Raw genomic sequence first — 20,556 nt, 5'->3', positions numbered from 1 at the left:
CAACCATTTCTATAATAATGTTATGGTTTCAATATCCCCAAAAATGGGTGGGAGGGAAGACAGAGAAGAGAACCAATGACCGGGAAACTGAGAAGCCATGGCAAAGGTAAAGCTATTGCTGGTGTTGTTTTAAAATACCTATTCCAGGCTAATTATTATTTAACATTCAGGCTGTTACTGAGAGTTGTCCATTTGAGCTATAGGAAAAACATGAATTATTTGACTTAAGTTCATAGTGGCCTTTCAGAATGAAACAACATTGTCAGATTTAGTGATAGTGACAAAGGCTTTTTATGGTACTGATGGATGCACTCGATTTATAGCTATAGCAACTCTTCCAGTTGAATATTTGTGTGTATTTGAAATAGAATTTCAGAGGTCCCAAAATTCTATGCAAGTTTTTTACACACAAGTAAAAAATGGAACTATAAAGACCTGTCGATTGATGCTAATCAGTTTTTTGTGTGTAATGTACACACAGAATCACACACATTGTTTGAGATTGTAAGTCTCAAAAATAGTTAATTAATCTAAGATTCAATTTAGAATATTGGATGTTTGTTGTACAAAAACATAAAAGCATGATCTGTAGCATGAATACTGATTTGAAAATATTTCACTAAACTAAGAGCTGCTCTCTCCAAATCCTGGCAATTATCCATAATTCAGAAACAAAGATGTGTATGAGAGTTGAAAAACACCCTTTCCCTAATCTGAGTTTTCTAATTCACTTGACAGTTAAAATATTTATGGTAGAAAGGAATGCAGTATCCAACTAGTGAAGGTACCTAGGCTAGAAGAGCAGAAAGAGGCATAGTGGAGAACCAAAGGAGTGCAATCCCAGCCTATGCTTATTAGTTACTCTCCGAATCTTTGAAGGCCTTCAGTATTTGGTTGTGCTAGCTGAAGAGGAAAGCCTCCTCCTTATGTGCTTAGGCTTTCATAAAAATGAAGTCAAATAAGCATCATGAGAATACTTTGCAAATGATAAAGATTATATTGTGGATGTCCCCCTCTATTTTTACAGAAGCTTTGGTTAATTTAAAGACTCCTTTCTGGTTTAATTCAGATGTGGGTGTGATAAACTGTTTCTGCAAAGGCCAGATTGTCAATATTTCAATCTTTCTTGGCCTTACTGTCTTTTCCATAAGTCATTTAGCTCTACCATTGTGGTAGGAAAACAGATGTGGACAATGTGTAAATGAATAAGCATGATTGCACCCAATGAAACTTTATTTCAAAAACAGGCAATGGGCTGAAGGTTCCCTACCCCTCATCTAAAATATAGAAAATCAACTTATGGCAGGATCATATCTGAAAGAGATTGTGAAAAACGGTCATTGTAAGCATTAAGTGACTGTTTTCCTTGTGAATCTTAGAAAGGAGAATTATTATTTGATTTATTCCTAGTATGCTCTATGTAGGCAAATAATGTTTAGCTGAGATCTAATTAAACAGAGAGTAATTAGTCATATATCGCATATATCTATCTGTGGATTTGTTTGCACAGCACAGGCAGAAAAGACATGTGACTTAAGTGTCATGTTCCAAATATCTCAACACTAATATCTCATGGTTTACCCCTTGGCTTGCTGGGGTCACATCTCTTTCTCTAGTGTCCCTCTTCAGGGTTTAGCAGTGAGAGTCCCTTGACTATATCCATGGTATAGCTGCTTAACATGGACTTCACCTGTGAAGTAGTCTGGATCCTGAAGTATTAATTAATCTATGATTTATTTTGATTCATTTGCCAAATTTCAGATATTACTATAGATAACTGGAAAGCTGCAGGATACCAAGGAAAGAGTGTGAGGACAACAGAGAAGAGTCATATTCCATGTTGAAGATGAGAGAATGAGTACAAAAATGGCATGGCCATGCTATAGCAATGCTGCAATTAACAAAACATAGATCTGAAAACAAACAAAAAGATGAACAAATCTCTAATTTTTAGTAGGTCCCTACAAATATTCAAATGATTTAGAATAGGTTTGTCAGAAAGACAAATATCATGCTTTATCTTATTTGTGGAAGTTAATATAGAGTATAAAACTGTGTGCATGTCATATCATTTGGTATACAGTTATAAATATTGTTCTCACTGAATGATACCATGTACATGACAATATTACCCTTATTTTTCTATGTTTTGATCATTTTCATGATTCCCTCAGTTTGTGATATTAATATCAATTTTTTCAAGAAAAATATTATGTATATATAATATCTATATATGAAGTGAATATGGCAAAATGTTAAAAATTATTAAATTTAATATAAAATTAAAAAATACAAAAACACACATTAGCTAATATGGGATTCTTCAAATTATGTACCATAGCTATTTAATTATTTATTTGAGAAGTAGAGCTGCAAAGAGAGAGAGAGAGAGAGAGAGAGAGAGACAGAGACAGAGACAGAGACAGAGACAGAGACAGAGAAAGGTCTTTCATCTGCTTGTTCACTCCCCAAATGGCCGCAATGTCTAGAGCTGGTCTAATCCAAAGCCAGGAGCCAGGAGCTTCCTCCAGATCTCTCACGTGAGTGTAGGGGCCCGGAGAACTTGGGCCATCTTCCACTGCTTTCCTAGGCCACAGGCAGAGAGCTGAATTGGAAGCAGAGCAGCCTGGACCGGAACAAGCGCCTATGTGGGATGCTGGCACCATAAGCGCAGGTTCAGCCCACCACTCTGCAGAGCTGGCCCTGTGCCATAACTATTAATGGATTATGAAATCAATCAAATGGGACATATGCAACATTTTAAAACAAAGAAGGAAGACTAGCACCCACAGTATGAGAGTCTTGTGGAAGCATGGAGGAAATCTTTGTTGGCATTTTATGGGCTGAGTGCACTGTGTCACAACACAAAACATATTTCTTTGGGCAGATGCATTTGAAAAGGCACAGAAGCTACAGATTTTCACAAAAGCACTGGATTGGATGAGGAGATCAGGGACTTGTCTCCTCAACACCACATGCATCTTGGCAAATAAATAGAAGGAAGTAAGGAATGATCAGTCTCCTAGGACTTCCCCAGCTCCTGTTCGAAGTGAAATTTGGGACTGACTTAGGAAATCAAAGCTAATACCTGAAGACATTGGACTCTATAAAGTTTCCATTTTTGTGTATCAAAAATCCATTCAGAATTTCATATTATTTTGTAGTCCAAAATGGTGAATGGAGTTAGTGGAAAAATGATACAGGGAATAGCTGTAGGTGAGAGTGATAGCTTGAAAAATTACTTGAAGAAAACAATTAGGAGTGGCATTCCTTTGACCATTGATTCGTAATAATAATAATAATAATAATAAACAGAGCTAACCAGCAAATATCGTAAGTGAAGAGTTTCTATGTTTGTGTCACAGCTCTTTAGTGTGTTTGGAAGCCTTCTTCTCCATATGTGATTTTGTGATCTGAATTTACAAAAATCACATTGGTAGAAATAAAAAAAATCACAGCATGAATCATTCTATTGGTACTATTAAATTACTCTTACTTTTCCACTTTTTAAATTTATACATTTAAGAGGTCTTCAAAAAGTTCATGGCAGATGTGTATTATGAAAAATGCATGCACAGATTTCAAAAATTGCACCAAAATAAATTTATCTTTTAATTCCATGAATTTTTTATATATCACACCAATTTTTATCTTTACTAAATTGATCTTTCTTTATTCCCTTCTTCAGTGAGAACTTCCTCTGCTTTTGAGTAAGAATGGTAATTGAGGTAGTAAATGAGACCTAACAAAACTTCCTAAATCATTACAACATTTTGAGTTACGACATTTTGAGCCAAGCTACAAAATTTAGACATGTCATGGTGTTTTCTGATTTTCTTTTTTCTTATTGAAAAATTTTGCAGAATTTCAGTCGGTGTTCACTCCTGACACCAGATTGCATCAAATCCCCAGTTTTGCCTGGCAGCACTCTTTTCTCAATTTACACATTTGTATTACCTGCTTTGGTCCCATATTCATTCCAACTTTTAATTTCCCCAAATGTTTTAAGCTCTACAAGAAAATTATTTTACAGAAAATAAAAAGCCAGTATCAACATTCATTTTTTATCCTTGCCTTTATTGATGTTGAATGTTTATAGGGTACCATAAAATACAGTATTTTTAGTGCTTAGGTATTTAAAATTATCTTGGGAGAGAGGCCAAATTCCTTTAATAAATAAGGAAATCTTGAAATATTTTAATGGGGCAGGTGCTGTGGCGCAGTAGGTTAATCCTCTGCCTGCGGTGCCTGCATCCCATATGGGCACCAGTGCTAGTCCCAGTTGCTCCATTTCCAATGCATCTCTCTGCTATGGCCTGGGAAAGCAATGGAAGATGACCCAAGCACTTGGGCCCCTGCAACCATGTGGGAGACCCAGGTTAGGTTGCCGGCTCCTGGCTTTGGATCAGCTTAGCTCTGTCCATTGTGGCCAACTGGAGAGTGAATCAGCTGATGGAAGACCTTTCTCTCTCTCTTTCTCTCCCTCTTAGTCTGTAACTCTGACACTCAAATAAATAAATAAAATATTTAAAAAAGAAATATTTTAACAATTTTTGTCTTTAAAATAACAAAAACAGTGAACTTAAAAAATGTAGCATAAATAATTTCAGGTACAAATTGAAGGAAGACTCATTGTACATTTTTTATCAACATTGTGAAGGTTTATTTTAGATATACATATGCAGTACTTTAAACTTCCAAGTTATCTGGTATTTTCCTTTTTATCTTCTTACTTATACTGCAAATTTTTCTTCCCATGAGAAGGAATGAAACCAAATTAAAAGTCCATAAGACTCTTGCTACCACTTGGAGTTTAGGAAATAATGGCATTTCTGTTAGAAATACTTCCTTGGTTTGAGGACCAAATTAATGTTTTTTCAAACCCTTTCCAACACCAGATAAATCATCAGATAAATGATGCCAAGAGCGTTATGGCCCTAGAAAACTAGTAGAAGATTTTCTTTTAATCCTCTCCTTTTTTGAAATTTTATTTGAGAAGAGGAGAGACAGAGAGTGAGAGACAGAGACAACGAGCATGCTGCCATCTGCTGCTTCACTCTCTAAATGCTTGCAATACAACAGCAGGAGACAGGAACTCAGCCCAAGTTTTCTGTGTGAGTGGCAGGATTCTAACTCCTCCAGTCATCACTGCTGCCTCCCATGATCTCCGTTAGCAGGAAGCTGGAGATGGGAGCCAGAACCAGGACTCAAGCCCAGGCACTGTGATATAGGACACAGTTATCACAATCAGCAACTTAACCACTAGGCCGTTAGCCTTGATAAAGGATTTTCAAGCTTAAGATAGATGCTGACAGTGGTTTGGTGCATTTCAGTGCAAGAATTATTATACTCTACCATGCATTTTCATCTACTGGTAGAAAAATGGATATTTTAAAGATTTATTTATTTATTTGAAAGTCAGAGTTACACAGAGAGAGAAGAGGCCCAGAGAGAGAGAGAGAGAGGTCTTCCATTTGATGGTTCAACCCCCAGATGGTCACAATGGCTGGAGCTGTGCCGATTTGAAGCCAGTAGCCAGGAGTTTCTTCGGGGTCTCCCATGCGGGTGTAGGGGCCCAAGGAGTAGGGCCATCTTCTGCTGCTTTCCCAGGCCATAGCAGAGAGCTGGATCAGAAGAGGAGCAGCCGGATCTCGAACTGGCGCCTATATGGGATGCCGGCACTTCAGGCCAGGGCATTAACCTGCTGTGCCACAGTGCTGGCCCCGAAAAATGGATTTTTAAAGAAAGTTATTACTGCCAATGGCATTATCACCTAAGGCAAACTTTCAGTGAGATACATTCAAATTAGCTAGCTCATAAGACATATTTGCCCATTTTTGACCCTTAAGAAATACACACAAAGTTCAATGTATTTCAAATAGATCATATAAGGCAAAAGTGTACGCGATATACTTCACACAAAAACCAGCTTCCTTTATGTGGTATTGAAAACATCTCATGATCCTAAATTTAAAAGACATCAGGGTTTTCCAACAATTCTGATTAATGTTTCACAACTGATTTGGCCTCATTCTCATACATATTTTAATTCTAACAGAATATTCCATTGCTCAATGTATGTTTTTAGCTATTAAAACGAGAAACCTGTGCCAGAATTCCATATTTATAATTTCTCCTGTCTTGAAAACGTTGCACTAAAATCATTTTTCTATGCTATAGCCTAAAAGGCTATCCAGTAATATTTACTTGTATCTTATCTTGAACTTATTTAAAAATAAATACCTATATCCAGCTTTTAAAAAAAGTATTAAAAATGTCTGTGCAGGAAAAAAAAATAGCTGGATGGTTTTATAAAGTTTGCTCTATTGCTTAAAGTTATGTTGTCAAACGGTGATTTGTTTCACAATCATTCAGGATCACCATCCAGGAAAGACTTTATTTTTTTTCCTTAGAAACATAAAAGCAACCTTATTAGAAAGTAGGTTAAAAGATTGATACATTTGAAATGATCTTAAAAAATTTAGTCTTAAGTCCTCAGTAATGTACATTTCCTAGTTCATTAATGCAGAAATACTGCACATAGATTTTAATCTTGAAGTTAATAATAAAAGCAATTTTCACTAAAAATATAAAAACTGTAATGGTAGAATCATGATATTGCATTTAGCTCTCCCACAAAAAGTCACTTTATTACTTTCTTTTGACACTTATTTTCATTCTGGGATTAATTTTACTATATAAGGGCTTCTTAACTATTCTATTAAAATTTCTATTCAGAAGCAATAATATCTAAGAGTGAATAATAGTCATGTAAATCATTATTTCATATTAATGTAAAAGATTTTGTAAGTTCTTAGGAATTCTGCTGACATGCACAATTGTGAAAAGGTTATCTCTCCATTCTGCAGTGATATGCGCTGGAACAAAGGCACCATTCTGAAAGCATCAGTGGAGTACATCAAGTGGCTACAAAAAGAACAGCAGAGAGCCCGAGAGTTAGAGCGCAGACAGAAGAAGTTAGAACAGGCAAACCGGCGACTTCTACTCCGGATTCAGGTTTTCATAATAGCGTTGCCATGAACCATGCAGCTTACACATGACTTACGTGTCATCGGTTTTATTCATTGGTCTCATTAATTTTTTTTGTTAACAATTATTTTTCCTCCTGCAGGATAATTTCATTGCCTTTTAGAAGTTCATGAATTAGGTAGTTTCAATTAGGTTTCGATTAGAAATACAGGATCAAGATGCCTTTACAAAAATACACACACACAATGCATAAGAACTAATCAACAATTTCAGGAAATAAAACTCATTTCACAAGCACAAACGATATTATCCCAGGGAAAAATAATACTAAATGGAACATTTGGTACTCTAAGTAATATCAAATGCTAAATTCCTTCCCCTGCCTCTTATTTAGTAACTTTATTAATAACACTGTTATGGATTTCATTGTCTACAGTCATACTATATCAGTTTATATTGTCTCTCTTCAACTATTCATGTGACACAAACACCAAAAATATGGGCTTCTGTAACTCAGTTTTTTATGTGAGCATGTTTATAAGTTAGGTATAATACTTATTCTATTTCAATGAAATGGACCTGAATCATGGTGAGAAATTAATCAGGGAGAATGAATGGAAGATGTTCCACTATCTCCAAATGACTGTATTGTCGTGTCAGTCACTGTGGGGTCATCATATGAATTACTGAATTCCTTTACAGAACAATGAGAAGAGAATGAAAAAAAAACTCTGAGTAATTTTTTCAGGGATTTTTTTCAGGCACTAGAAATGCAGTAGATTCCATCATTCACAAAGAACATTTAAAATCTGTATTACTCTTCAATTGAATGCTTAATATTTTGGTTCCATTTCTGGTTTATTCTCTAAAATTTAGTCCATTCTCAAAGGCATTATTTAACAATTGTTGTTTGACATTGCAGGAACTAGAAATCCAGGCGCGTGCTCACGGTCTGCCAACCCTGGCTTCACTCGGTGTGGTTGACTTGGGTGCTCCGGTCATCAAACAGCAGACTCATCTTGAGCAGCATTCAGCAGACTATTGCCAACAACTGACTCTATCTCAAGAGCCAAGTCCTGAGCTTTCTGATCAAGCTATGGCCTTCTCGGATCCTTTGTCACACTTCACAGACTTATCATTTAGTGCTGCTTTGAAAGAGGAACAAAGATTAGATGATATGCTACTGGATGGCAAATTATCTCCATTTGGAGCAGATCCTCTGCTATCTGTCACTTCTCCTGCAATTTCCAAAGAGAGCAGTAGAAGAAGTAGCTTTAGCTCAGATGATGGTGATGAATTATAAGAAATAAACAGGACCAATTCATCAACTGGGAGGAAACCTATGCTGGTGCTATGCAATTTCATTCTGTGTTTGTTGGATTGCCTTCATTTTTCTGAAAGGAATACGTTGTTCATAAAAACTGGACTGATGAGAGGCAACAGAAGAATTCACAGGAGGAAAAGTCATGGTGTGCTTATCAAGAGGTACTGCACACTCTCTACTGGTGTTTTACGGGCAGCAACTTGGTGATACACTATTGAAACTAACAGACTGAAAATATTAATGCAATCATTTGCTTAATATTTCACTTCCATCTTTTCCTATTCAACTCTTACAATGTTAGTTTTAATGAATCAAGATCAACAATTATAGCGGTCACAGCTTCTTTCTATTGTTCAATGTACATATAATCTAAAGTTCAAGCCTTTTGGGGAAAATACTTATAAAACAGATTATCTGTGATTTGTAAGTGAAAAGTTAGTCTAAAATAAACATGAAAAATGTCCACAATAAAATACAGAAAATGATTAAAAACATCAGTTACTAAAGCCAGATCCTAATTTCCTTATTCAGTTCAATTACAGTCTCCATGCTCTGTGGAGAAAGGGGAACATTTTGAATATTTTCCTCAAGAATATGGACTAGAATTTATCCCTTCACAGAAAGATACACACACACGTATACGATGTAGGTAGCATGTGTTCTTTCTTCCGTTTTTATTCTTCTGATTATTCAAATAGCACCAAAAGAGATGTTGGATAATCAATTTCAGTAAACAAAATATAAAAGTTCCCTCTACGGGGACAATATGTCAGATGTTTATAACTTATCATCATGTTCAATTCTGGACATAAGTTAATTAGCTGTTGATACAGTTTTGCTCCAAATTGACAAAATATTGATAATTGGAATGTCAACTGCCAAAATGATTAGTAAAACAAAGCTATTTCTTTTTCAGTTCTCAATGAAGTTGTATTCCCATAGGTACCTAGAATTTCCTGTAATGTTTGGTTGCATTGTCAGCTTTTATTGTAAATATTTATATTATGATGCCTCACCCAGTTTTATCTCTAGATCTTGTTTTAGTTTTGGTAATTGAGTTACTGAAAGCATGTTGCTCCCTGCAGAATCTCCATGAGTTTCATCCAGACAACAAGAATTTAAGGAGGATACACAGAATTGTAGTCATTCCTGTGAAAATGTAGAACAGATGAGAAAGATACAGTCTTACTCCTCACAAAGCCAATAAGATTACAGAATAAGCATCAAAAATGGAGAGAAGAAATGTAGAATTAAAGTCTGCAAACACAGATCCAACAAAGAAAATTAGTGACAAGATCTGTGGGAATAATAGAACTTCACCTCTCTTTTAAGGGCATAAGTTGGGTGAAAGTGTGTCCATATAAGGGAATGTCAACTAAATGATACAAGAATAAGTTGAGGGTATTCTGATTGAACACTCATTAGAAATAGCTGAGCAGCCTGGAATATGACTGTTGGGAAGTTCTAGAAAATAATAGTGGCAACAGATCGGGGTGGGAGGGTCTTTAAAAAGTAAAGTGAAATGACTGAGTATAAAGGAAATTTTTACTGGGAGGGAGAAGGCTAGAGATTAGAATACATATCACTAACTTAGATAAGTAATCTTGCATGGACATTAAACTTAAGAATAAATCTTTGAAAGATCTTTCAGGTATTTCTTACATGGAAAATACATCATAAAATCTAATATAGGGAAACATTAAATACTGATGCTGTAATGATTATTCCAGGTTTTGCTTACACAATTAGCTCAGATTTTGGAAAATCAAAAATAATTTTCATTGTTTGACATGGAAAAATAATTACTAATTTCTAATAATGATTATTAAAGCCATATAGATGAGTTCATATAACATACTCCATGTGAAAGAGAACAGCTCAATATACTTTGTCAAAAATTTTCAAGAGGTTATATACCTTTAACTTTATATAAAATTTCACTTTATTATCTGAGTTGACAATTTCATTTAATATTGGAAAGGATCTTATTTAAGAAAGATTATGTTTTAGGGTAACAGAAAAAACACCATTCAGGGAAGAGGCTGATTTCTTTCTTTTACTTCCTTTTTTTTTTTTTTTTTTTTTTTGACAGGCAGAGTGGACAGTGAGAGAGAGAGACAGAGAGAAAGGTCTTCCCTTTTCCGTTGGTTCACCCCACAATGGCCACTGCAGCCAGCGTGCTGTGGCCAGTGTAAAGATTTATGTTACTTATTTGAAATGCAGAATTACATAGAGAGAGGGAGAGACAGAGAAATTGAGAGAGAAAGAGAATCTTCCATCCACTGCTTCACTCCCCAAATGGCTGCAACAGCCAGGGCTGGGCCAGGCCGAAGCCAGAAGACAGGAGCTTTATCTAGGTTTCCTACATCAGTGGTAGGGGCCCAAGCACTTGGGCCATCCTTTACTGCTTTTACCAGGCACATTAACAGGGAGCTGGATCTGAAGTGGAGCAGCCAGGACTTGAACCGGCTCTCATATGAGATGCCAACATTTCAGACAAAACGCTGAACCACATTGCCAGCCAATTTCCATTCTCCTTTTATTTACTATTCTCATTCCTCCTATTTTGAGAAAACTTGTACTAATGACATCACTGCTCTGTCATCATTTTCCATTTTGTTAATGTTACTACTTGGACCTGAAACCTATTCCTCATAGTTGACGTAAAGACTTGGTAGGTGATGGTAGATCCTGGACACACAAGATGTAATGAGTGAGGACTAATACTTGCTGTTGCATTCAGATCATGAGATGGCAGGAAATTGTAAAATGTGTAATGGATATGAAAAAGTAGAATAAAAACTAGGACTGTGTCCTAATAAATTAAAATATATTGAAAATCAGACAGTGGTTCTTAACTTTATAAGGCATGGTTCCCTTGAAACTTTAATGAAATGTATAGACCTTTCTAGAAAAAAGTTGGAACTCTATCTAAGGAAAATAATTTGCATGTATCAAGAGTTTTAGGGACATCCAAAATGTCTTGTGGGATCCAATATGAAAAATTCCTGTGTCAGATCTGTTACTTTATACAGCTATGTAGCTATGTTTCTATCAAGAGATAAGTATGCAGCTAATGTCATCTATAATGATATGGAGGGAAACCTACTTGTCTGAGTATCACTGTCCAAATTCTAATAGCTATGAGATAAAAGTATACCAGTGTTACATTATTCACTAAGAAATTTGTTAACTTATAAAGTAATACACTTTCAAATTTTCACCACCCACTTCTTCCTTCTCCTTATTGAAACTTCAGCTTATTTTCTGATGCTCATATGACTGTAAATACAATATTTAATAACTCTTTCATTTAAAAAAAGTAGAAACAATTTCTTGATTTTGTGTGCTCATTTTCAATAGTGTTAGGGGAGGAGTTAGACCTCACAACTTAAAAAAATACATATTTTTATTTTGTTTTGTTGGTCTGAGTCATATTGGAATTTTTTAATACTTCAGGGTATCATGTTCTGTTCTGATAATGTGGAATATAAATATTTAAATAAATTTATGGTGGAACCAAGTATTCTGGAGGTCTTCAAAACGTCTCTTGGCTGATATTTACCAGCTTTGATATCTAAGATATGGACAAAATCTGGAATCAGTTTATTAGCTGGAATCATTCTGCTGTGTCATCAGCATTAGATCAACATCCTGGGTTACTGGAAAATACATGAAGGATTGAATCTTGCTTCAGTATTCATATGGCATAGTCTGAATGTGCTACCTGGAATTACACCATTTACTCCTCCAGTGTCCCAGATGTTGATAAGTAAAAGCTATTTTGAGTTAATGTATGTTGCATATACAGAGATTTCAAGACATTTACTCAATAAGTGCTAAATACATATGGAGTGTTGCTGATCTAATGTGCAATAGAACCCCCCTGTAATCAGTTATTCATTGACACACTAGTATTTTACTATTTGTATTATTTTAAATTTGAAAACAGTTAAACAATTCAAAAATTGAGAAAAAAGAGGCTTTCTTAAAAATGTGCGGAAAGTTTCTCTGTGGGTTTCATAGACAATTTGATTTTTGAGATTCTCAGGCTGCTTATTTTGATCCTTGAAAAAAAAATCTCCCTCATGATTCAATCAATTTGATGATGAAGTGCTGCTGTCTACTGCTTTATATGTAAAAGGGAACTTATTACCTTCTTGTAAGGGTATTTTTATATGTGTTTCTACATAATCAAATGATCTTCTGTAAAATTAGTATCTACATGACCCAATAGGCTTAAAAATAAAATTATTGACTTCTCTGTTTGCAACGTTAATTTTCCCACAGCACTATGTACCTTTCAATTTCAAAGATTCTGCCTTTTCTAGCTGATTTTCTCCTCAGAAATGTTTTGTTTGCGTATTAATTAAAGCTGGTTGTTACATGTAGTAAATAAAATAGACAAAAGAAAAGGGAGACATGTTAGTGAAAGAATTACATACAATCATTGTTACATCATTTAAGGTGTAACTAGTGAAGTTTAAAAGCAAACTAAACTGAAGGATGTTATCTATCAGTACAGCAGTTGCTTATGGCATACAAAGCAAAAATTAATTCAGCTATTTAATCTTTTTTTTTTTTTTTTTTGACAGGCAGAGTGGATAGTGAGAGAGAGAGACAGAGAGAAAGGTCTTCCTTTTGCCGTTGGTTCACCCTCCAATGGCCGCCACAGCTGGCGTGCTGCGGCCAGTGCACCACGCTAATCCAATGGCAGGAGCCAGGTGCTTCTCCTGGTCTCCTATGGAGTGCAGGGCCCGAGCACTTGGGCCATCCTCCACTGCACTCCCGGGCCACAGCAGAGAGCTGTCCTGGAAGAGAGGCAACCGGGACAGAATCTGGTGCCCTGACTGGGACTAGAACCCCGTGTGCCGGCACCGCAAGGTGGAGGATTAGCCTATTGAGCCGCGGCACTGGCCTAGCTATTTAATCTTAAGAATAACATTGCAGTTAAAAACCTTTGACTTTAATAGCATTATATATATATAAGTAGCTGAAGTAACATTCCAGTAATTTTAATCTAACACTTGTTAGATTAAAAAAACATTATTACCGTAATAAGACTGTAGAATTTGTAATTATTGCTATTTTTCATTTTTAATAAAAGGTAATGTATCTTTATTTTCTTAGAAAATGAAAAACATTCATTGGTGTACTTTATTTTTTAAATTTTTATATTACCATTAAGAGAACAGTTTCCTGTATTTCAAAGATAAATTCAAAGAACTAAAGACTAAAGGATACTTCCTCACTCCTCCTTTTTTCCTTTTTTCTTTTAATTTTTGCAATAACATATTTTCAATTTATTTTATTTTATTTTGCATTAAGAATGCTTTATTTATCTTAAAGTATGTACAACATTGCCATACAATGGAAACATTTACACTGTATCTACAAAACTTGACTTTGCTATAATAAACACTGTATTTCTGTAAAGAGACCCTGAAAATTCCAATTTACTTTATAATAACAGGCTTAGTACTCCACTAAATATAGTGTTCAACAAGTAAAAAGTAGAAAATACACATGAATCTTTGTACAGATCTTTTAAAATGTGCCAATATTTTCTTTGCATATATTAAATGAAAGATTATAATTATTAAGTGTTTTACTATGCCTTTTGTTCTTCCTTTGTCTATATATTGCATTGCAAAATGTAGAAGGTGAACTGATCATCTGAAAGAGTACTTAACAGTTGCAAGACTTCATAACTGATCACTACTCACTAGATAGTCCATACTGAAAACAAGGGTCCAGTATTTCCTTGTTATTGCAACTAATTGTCTCATTTCTTATATGGTCCCCTGCCATTTGCTTCTCCACAGCATTATGGTTTTGTTTCTTGGAAAATATTTTCAGAATGTTACAAAGTTTCTAACAAGCACCAATAAAATCTCTTAAAGAAAAAAAAACTCAGCTAAACCTTTTAATAACTGGATGGTCCCTAGATGATCTAGGATAAATAGAATACTGTATTTAATATGTAAAATGGTTTAAAGCTGCTAACTGATATTGACTAAAGCTATCCCTTGATGATGAAATTAATAAGCATTTCACTTGTGTTAAGACTTTCTAATATTTGATACCATGTTTATGGGTTTTATTATAGTGGCTTCAAAAAGGCAAAAAGAAACCATCCTGAGTTTGCAGTGAAGGGTAGTGTTCTATGTTCAAATATAGGTTTCATGTTTTTTACAAGAATAAGATCACACGAATATTTCATCTTAAAGAAATATCAATGCTGGGGCAGTTGCTGTGGCTCAGCAGGTTAATCCTCTGCCTGCAGCGCCGGAATCCCATATAGGCACCGGTTCTAGTCCGGTTGCTCCTCTTCCAGTCCAGTTCTCTGCTGTAGCCCGGGAGGGAAGTGGAGGATGGCCCAAGTGCTTAGGTCCCTGCACCTGCATGGGAGACCAGGAAGAAGCACCTGGCTCCTGGCTTCGGATCAGTGCAGAACCAGCCGTGGCGGCCATTTGGGGAGTGAACCAACGGAAGGAAGCCCTTTCTCTCTTTCTCTCCCTCTCATTGTCTGTAACTCTACCTGTCAAATAAATAAATAAAATCTTAAAAAAAAAGAAATATCAGTGCAAAAAGTACTAATGAATATGATACTTTCCATGTGGACAAAATAACCAGTGTGATACAGATAAAAATAAGGATGATTTTTTAGCATGATATTGACTAAAAAGATGAATGGCTAAATGGATTTTATACTTGATTTTTTAAAAGAACTACATGGTTCATATATACATGTATTATTTTTTGAAAAGATATATTTACTTATTTGAAAGGCAGAAAGTTACTGAGAGGCAGAGGCAGAGAGAGAGAGGGGTCTTCCATGCACTGGTCCACTCCCCAGATGACCACACTGCCAGAGCTGTGCAGATCTGAAGCCAGAAGCCAGGAGATTTTTCTGGGTCTCCCATGCAGATGCAGGGGCTCAAAGACTTGAGCCATCTTCTACTGCTTTCCCAGGCCATAGCAGAGAGTTGGATCAAAGTGGAGCAGCCAGGACTCAAACCAGTGCCTGACACGCCACATTGCCAGCCCCACTTGATTATTTATTGCATGTTTATTGCAAGTGTGCTGTGTTGTACACCTATTCCCATGCAGGAGTTCATAAAAAGTTTTCTGATCTCTGCATATGAGAAAAGGCAATGCACAGAACATATTATTCTGATTGAAACCATCCTCAAATCTCTTCTTTTGGAAACCTATATCCACAACCACACATCCCTTACTCCAAGTTATGTGAAAAGCATGGAAAAGATAAAGAAATCCATAATAGATTTTAATTTTTTCATTAAAACAAGTGATTTTTTTAAATAAAGATTTATTATTTATTCAAAATGCAGAGTTACAGAGAGAGAGGGAAAAACATCGAGAGATCTTCCATCCACTGGTTCACTCCCTAAATGGCTGCAATGGCCAGATCTGGGCTGATTTGAAGCCAGGAGCCAGGGTCGTCTTCTGGTTATCCCACGTGGGTACAGAGGCCCAGGGACACAGTCCATCCTCTCCTGCTTTCCTAGGAGGCATTAGCAGGGAGCTGGATCAGAAGTGGAGCAGCAAAGACTTGAACTGATGCCCATATGGAATGCTGATGTCACTGGTAGCTGCTTTACCTGGTATACCACAAGGCCAGCTCCAAACAGTGATTTTGCAACTATAAAACACTAAAGTTTAATATAAATAGTGATTTTACCAATAAAAAGAAGATTAAAGCTCATTTAAAAGTTGTTGCTATTATTATTGTTGTTATTATTATTATTATTATTACCTGCAGAGCTATAGCTATGTGATGGTATATAGTAGCATACACTAAAATTTACTGGCTAATTAATGGAAATCCATCATGTTAAATAATTATCAGATTCATTAGTTGACAACTATGACAAGAATGCAAAATTCTAGGTGGTGATGATTTTGATAGGTAGATCACATTGTGGTTAAGCACATGATTCAGGTAATAAGAAAAAGGTGCCTCAAGGCTATTGTTCCTAGCATGGATTAAAATTTACATATTATTTCTCCTTATGTCAAAACATCTGGAGCCTGAAAATGCTAACATTTCGTTAAAAAGTTTCACAAACCAGGAAAAGTGGGTTGGAAACATAGCATGTGAATCACTCAAGCATTATAATAAAATGAGCCAAGTTCAGAAAGAATTAAATGGTTGCAAACAATACAATAGTCAAGATTATAATTTATTTGCTTACACAAGTGCAATGTGATGTGGTATGTATGTGTAGAGAAAATGCATTTGAATCATGATTATCTCTTCAAAAGTACTTATTTCATGCAATTATACACACCAAGTAGGTGTCTAAGACCTTCAAGACTTTGCAATCATTGTAAGAGTGTTAGAAATTGCATGTAGTCATACAAACCCATTCTGATGGTCCTAAGAACAGGGAGAATACAACACTTGAGACATTCATTCTGACACTAAATTTCTTTTTAAACTTTTATTTAATAAATATAAATTTCAAAAGTACAACTTTTGGATTATAGTTGCTTTTTCTTCCATAACCACCCTCCCACCCTCAACCATCCCATCTCCCACTCCCTCTCCCATCCCATTCTTCATCAAGATTCATTTTCAATTAGCTTTATATACAGAAGATCAATTTAGTATATCCTAAGTAAAGATTTCAACAGTTTGCACCCACACAGACACACAAAGTATAAAGTACTGTTATACCATTAATTCATATAGTACAACACATTAAGGACAGAGATTTTACATGGGGAGTAAATGCATAGTGTCTCCTGTTGATTTAACAGTTGACACTCTTATTTATGACGTCAGTAATCACCCAAGGTTCTTGTCATGAGCTGCCAAGGCTATGGAAGCCTCTTGAGTTTGCCAGCTCCAATCTTATTTAGACAAGGCCATCGTCAAAGTGGAAGCTCTCTCCTCCCTTCAGAGAAATGTACCTCCTTCTTTGATGGCCTGTTTTTCTGCTGGGATCTCACTCACAGAGATCTTTCATTTAGGTCATTTTTTTTTTTTTTTGACAGAGTGTCTTGGCTTTCCATGCCTGAAATACTCTCATGGGCTTTTTAGCCAGATCTAAATGCCTTAAGTGCTGATTCTGAGGCCAGAGTGCTGTTTAGGACATCTGCCATTCTATGAGTCTGCTGTGTATTCCACTTCCCATATTGGATTGTTCTCTCCTTTTTAATTCTATTAGTGTAATGGTTAGCACTCTGGACTCTGACACTAAATTTCTACTTATTCATTGGTAAATATAAAAAAGTATATTTGAGATGTAAATAGATTACCTTTTTGACCAAGTTTCCCAAATCAGTAAAGTTAGTTCTTGCTCTTTTACTACTAGTCTGGCCTTCTGTTCTTTAATCTCAAAAGGCAAATCAAGATTCCTACTTTAAGGTTTTCCTTCACAATCTTAGTCAACAATTCTAGCACCTTAGTTCTTTAAGGTTGCACCAGCCAGCTGTTTATCATCATATTACTGTCTGATGTATAGATTGTTTTTTCTCTCTACATGGATGAGCATGGAATGAAATATTTATATAAACACACACATACATACACACACATTTATAAATGACTCAGCTTTCTCTATATTCTACATAACTATACAAAGTGTTTAGCTACTTTTTTAATAAATAATTAAGTGATAGATGGTTGTAGGTAAGGAAAGTACGCATGTGTTGAATTCTACAAGTGATGAAATGGTGCTCACTCAAGGCTGTTGACTGTTCATTGAAATGTTTGTCTTTTAATCTTTCTTTGCAATTCTTTCTATTCACTAGGATACTTATTTGAATCTTTTTTTTGCTTATGTGAAATATCAGAAATGAAAATAATATGAAAGTTTTGGATATAGAGAAAACTTTTATTCTAGAATCACACATTTATTCAATTAATTCTTTGTTTCTTTAATAAGCCTCCCCCAAAGAACAATGGCTATTGTTGAGAACAAGAAAGATGAAAGTCATTGAAATCTTTCAAGAAGGAGCACTTAGTGCTATGCTGGCAGAATTACAGGTATTATGGAAGCACACAGCAAGACAATTGACGCAGTCTCAACCAAGGCATGTGAAACCTAAGTGCAAAATGGGAGCTGCCTGGTGCAGAAGGGAGGTGAGAAGAAAGGGGTAGGAGGTAATCTTTTAAGCACAGACAACTGGATTCTTACTCATTCAAAAGGCACATTAATGTTTTTAATACACTGGGGAATAACTGTTTGAGGTTTTAGAAGATTTAGATTGATTTGGGGTGATAAAGCCTTAACACTACCCAATCGTAACCAACACCCTTTCTCTTTTCATGAATAGTCTACATAGATCATTTAAGAATCCTCGTGTGTAAGGAAACTGTTTAAGTACAAAGGTGTACTACATCCTTGGATGGAAAGATTGAATGCAATAAAGTATCATCTTCCTGTATTATTTTATAAATGCTGTGGATGCCAAGAAAAGTATTCATAGATTTTTAAAAACAGACAAGTTAATATTAAATATTAACTTTGGAAGGAATAGTACACAAATAAGGAAGAAAAGGAAACATCTGAAGTAGAGCAATAAGGGAGGATAAAACTAACTAATATTAAAATATACCTTAAATTCTCACTATGTAAAACTCTGTGGTATGGGACATGAATAAACAGGCAGTCCAAAAGACAGAAATAAGCAAAAATATATATTATGATTAAACATGGAAGTGTTGCGAACAATAGAGAGGATGCTGTTTTTAATGATATTGGAATTACACCAAATGTACATCAATAAGACACTTATGGAACATCCATAAAATGGAAGACTATGTCTCTGCAATGAAGAATGAAGAAAACAATGCAGAAAACTCCCAATGAACAGTTTTTTAATTGGGAGAAATTGCACATCACTTTGGTGAATAAAGAAAAATAGGCATATGCATTCATACTTGCTGTATATGCAGAAGTAAACCATGAAAGACTATATAAAAACCTAATGGCCAGCGTCGGAGCTCAATACGCTAATCCTCCGCCTGTGGCGCCGGCACCCCAGGTTCTAGTCCCGGTCAGGGCGCCGGATTCCGTCCCGGTTGCCCCTCTTCCAGGACAGCTCTCTGCTGTGGCCAGGGAGTGCAGTGCAGGATGACCCAGGTGCTTGGGCCCTGCACCCCGTGGGAGACCAGGAGAAGCACCTAACTGCTGCCTTCGGATCAGCGTGGTGCACCGGCCGCAGCGCGCCGGCCATAGTGGCCATTGGAGGGTGAACCAATGGCAAAGGAAGACCTTTCTCTCTGTCTCTCTCTCTCTGACTGTCCACTCTGTCAAAAAATAAATAAATAAATAAATAAGAACCTAATAATTATTATGAGGGGTCAGATCTGGGAACATTAGTACTATATACACTTTTACTGTTTAAAATTTTTTGAAACATATAAATGTATTACTTATTTTTTAAAAAAATTAAGATTCCTTATGTTTTTACATTGATGGTTTAGCTCTAGTTGTCTCCATTTCCATTCTCTTCATTTGCCCAAAGTAATTTATGCAATGTTGCTTTGCAAGTCCCTTGGCCATGGAAGGTTGCATATTTGTTGTTGTTGTTGTTTAAAGCAAGAAAGGCAGAGGAAACAAAATCGAGATGGAATATCTGCACTTGTTTTTGTGAGGCGTCCTCACAAGTGACTAGATCTCCTTCCTGACATGAATACAAGCTTTAAGAGCCCCAAGGTAAGCAGAATAATAATCTCCTAAGATGTGCACATCCTATGGTCCTGAGAACGGGGAGAGGACAACACTTGAGACATCCTATGTTGCCTTCCATGGCAAAAGCGACTTCACAGATGTGTTTTAATTAAAGTGGAGATTTTCTTGAATTTCCAGGTGGGCCCAATCTCGTTACACGGGGCCTCAAAAGCAAAAAAAACTTGTCTCAGCTGTGATCAGGAGATGTGGCTTTATCATTTTGTTTATATTCAGCACTCCACTACAAGAGGAGTCATTGTGCTTCTTGTCCCCACCACAGAACCAGACCTATGTCCAGAATCCCAGGTCACCTGGATTTAGCCAAATATGCCATCATGCACAATGTGGGATCACTATGACCTACTAAAACACCTAATGTGGTGCTTGCAGTGCAATGTTTTCTCAGTAAAGCCTTATTGGGTGAACAGGTTTTGGAATTTGTCAGTGGATGTAAAGAATTAGCTCAAAACTACACCTTAAAGATGAGCAGCCATAATGCTCATATACACCGAGTCCTTAAAAGCATCCAATCTT

General features: G+C 36.0%; 1 protein-coding gene across 5 annotated transcripts in view; it reads left to right on the top strand.

Annotated features, from left to right (window-relative positions):
- TFEC (transcription factor EC) overlaps positions 1-13,913 on the top strand; it is an 81,623-nt gene extending 67,710 nt beyond the window's left edge. For 4 of the 5 annotated variants that reach the window (XM_017342725.3, XM_070071252.1, XM_051848897.2 and 1 more), the window contains 2 exons: positions 6,870-7,017; positions 7,913-8,824. In XM_017342725.3, the coding sequence (XP_017198214.3) occupies positions 6,870-7,017; positions 7,913-8,293 (529 nt within the window). In that variant the 3' untranslated portion in view covers positions 8,294-8,824. Of the gene's footprint in view, positions 1-6,869; positions 7,018-7,912 lie in introns of all 5 variants that reach the window. The other variant, XM_051848898.2, reaches the window with a different exon arrangement.
- The last annotated feature ends 6,643 nt before the right edge of the window (positions 13,914-20,556 follow it).

The sequence above is a fragment of the Oryctolagus cuniculus genome, chromosome 3, assembly GCF_964237555.1.
Source record: "Oryctolagus cuniculus chromosome 3, mOryCun1.1, whole genome shotgun sequence".
In the NCBI taxonomy this organism is placed as follows: domain Eukaryota; kingdom Metazoa; phylum Chordata; class Mammalia; order Lagomorpha; family Leporidae; genus Oryctolagus; species Oryctolagus cuniculus.
The sequence above is the reverse complement of the archived record's forward strand: the minus strand, read 5'-3'. Positions and strand labels throughout refer to the sequence as shown.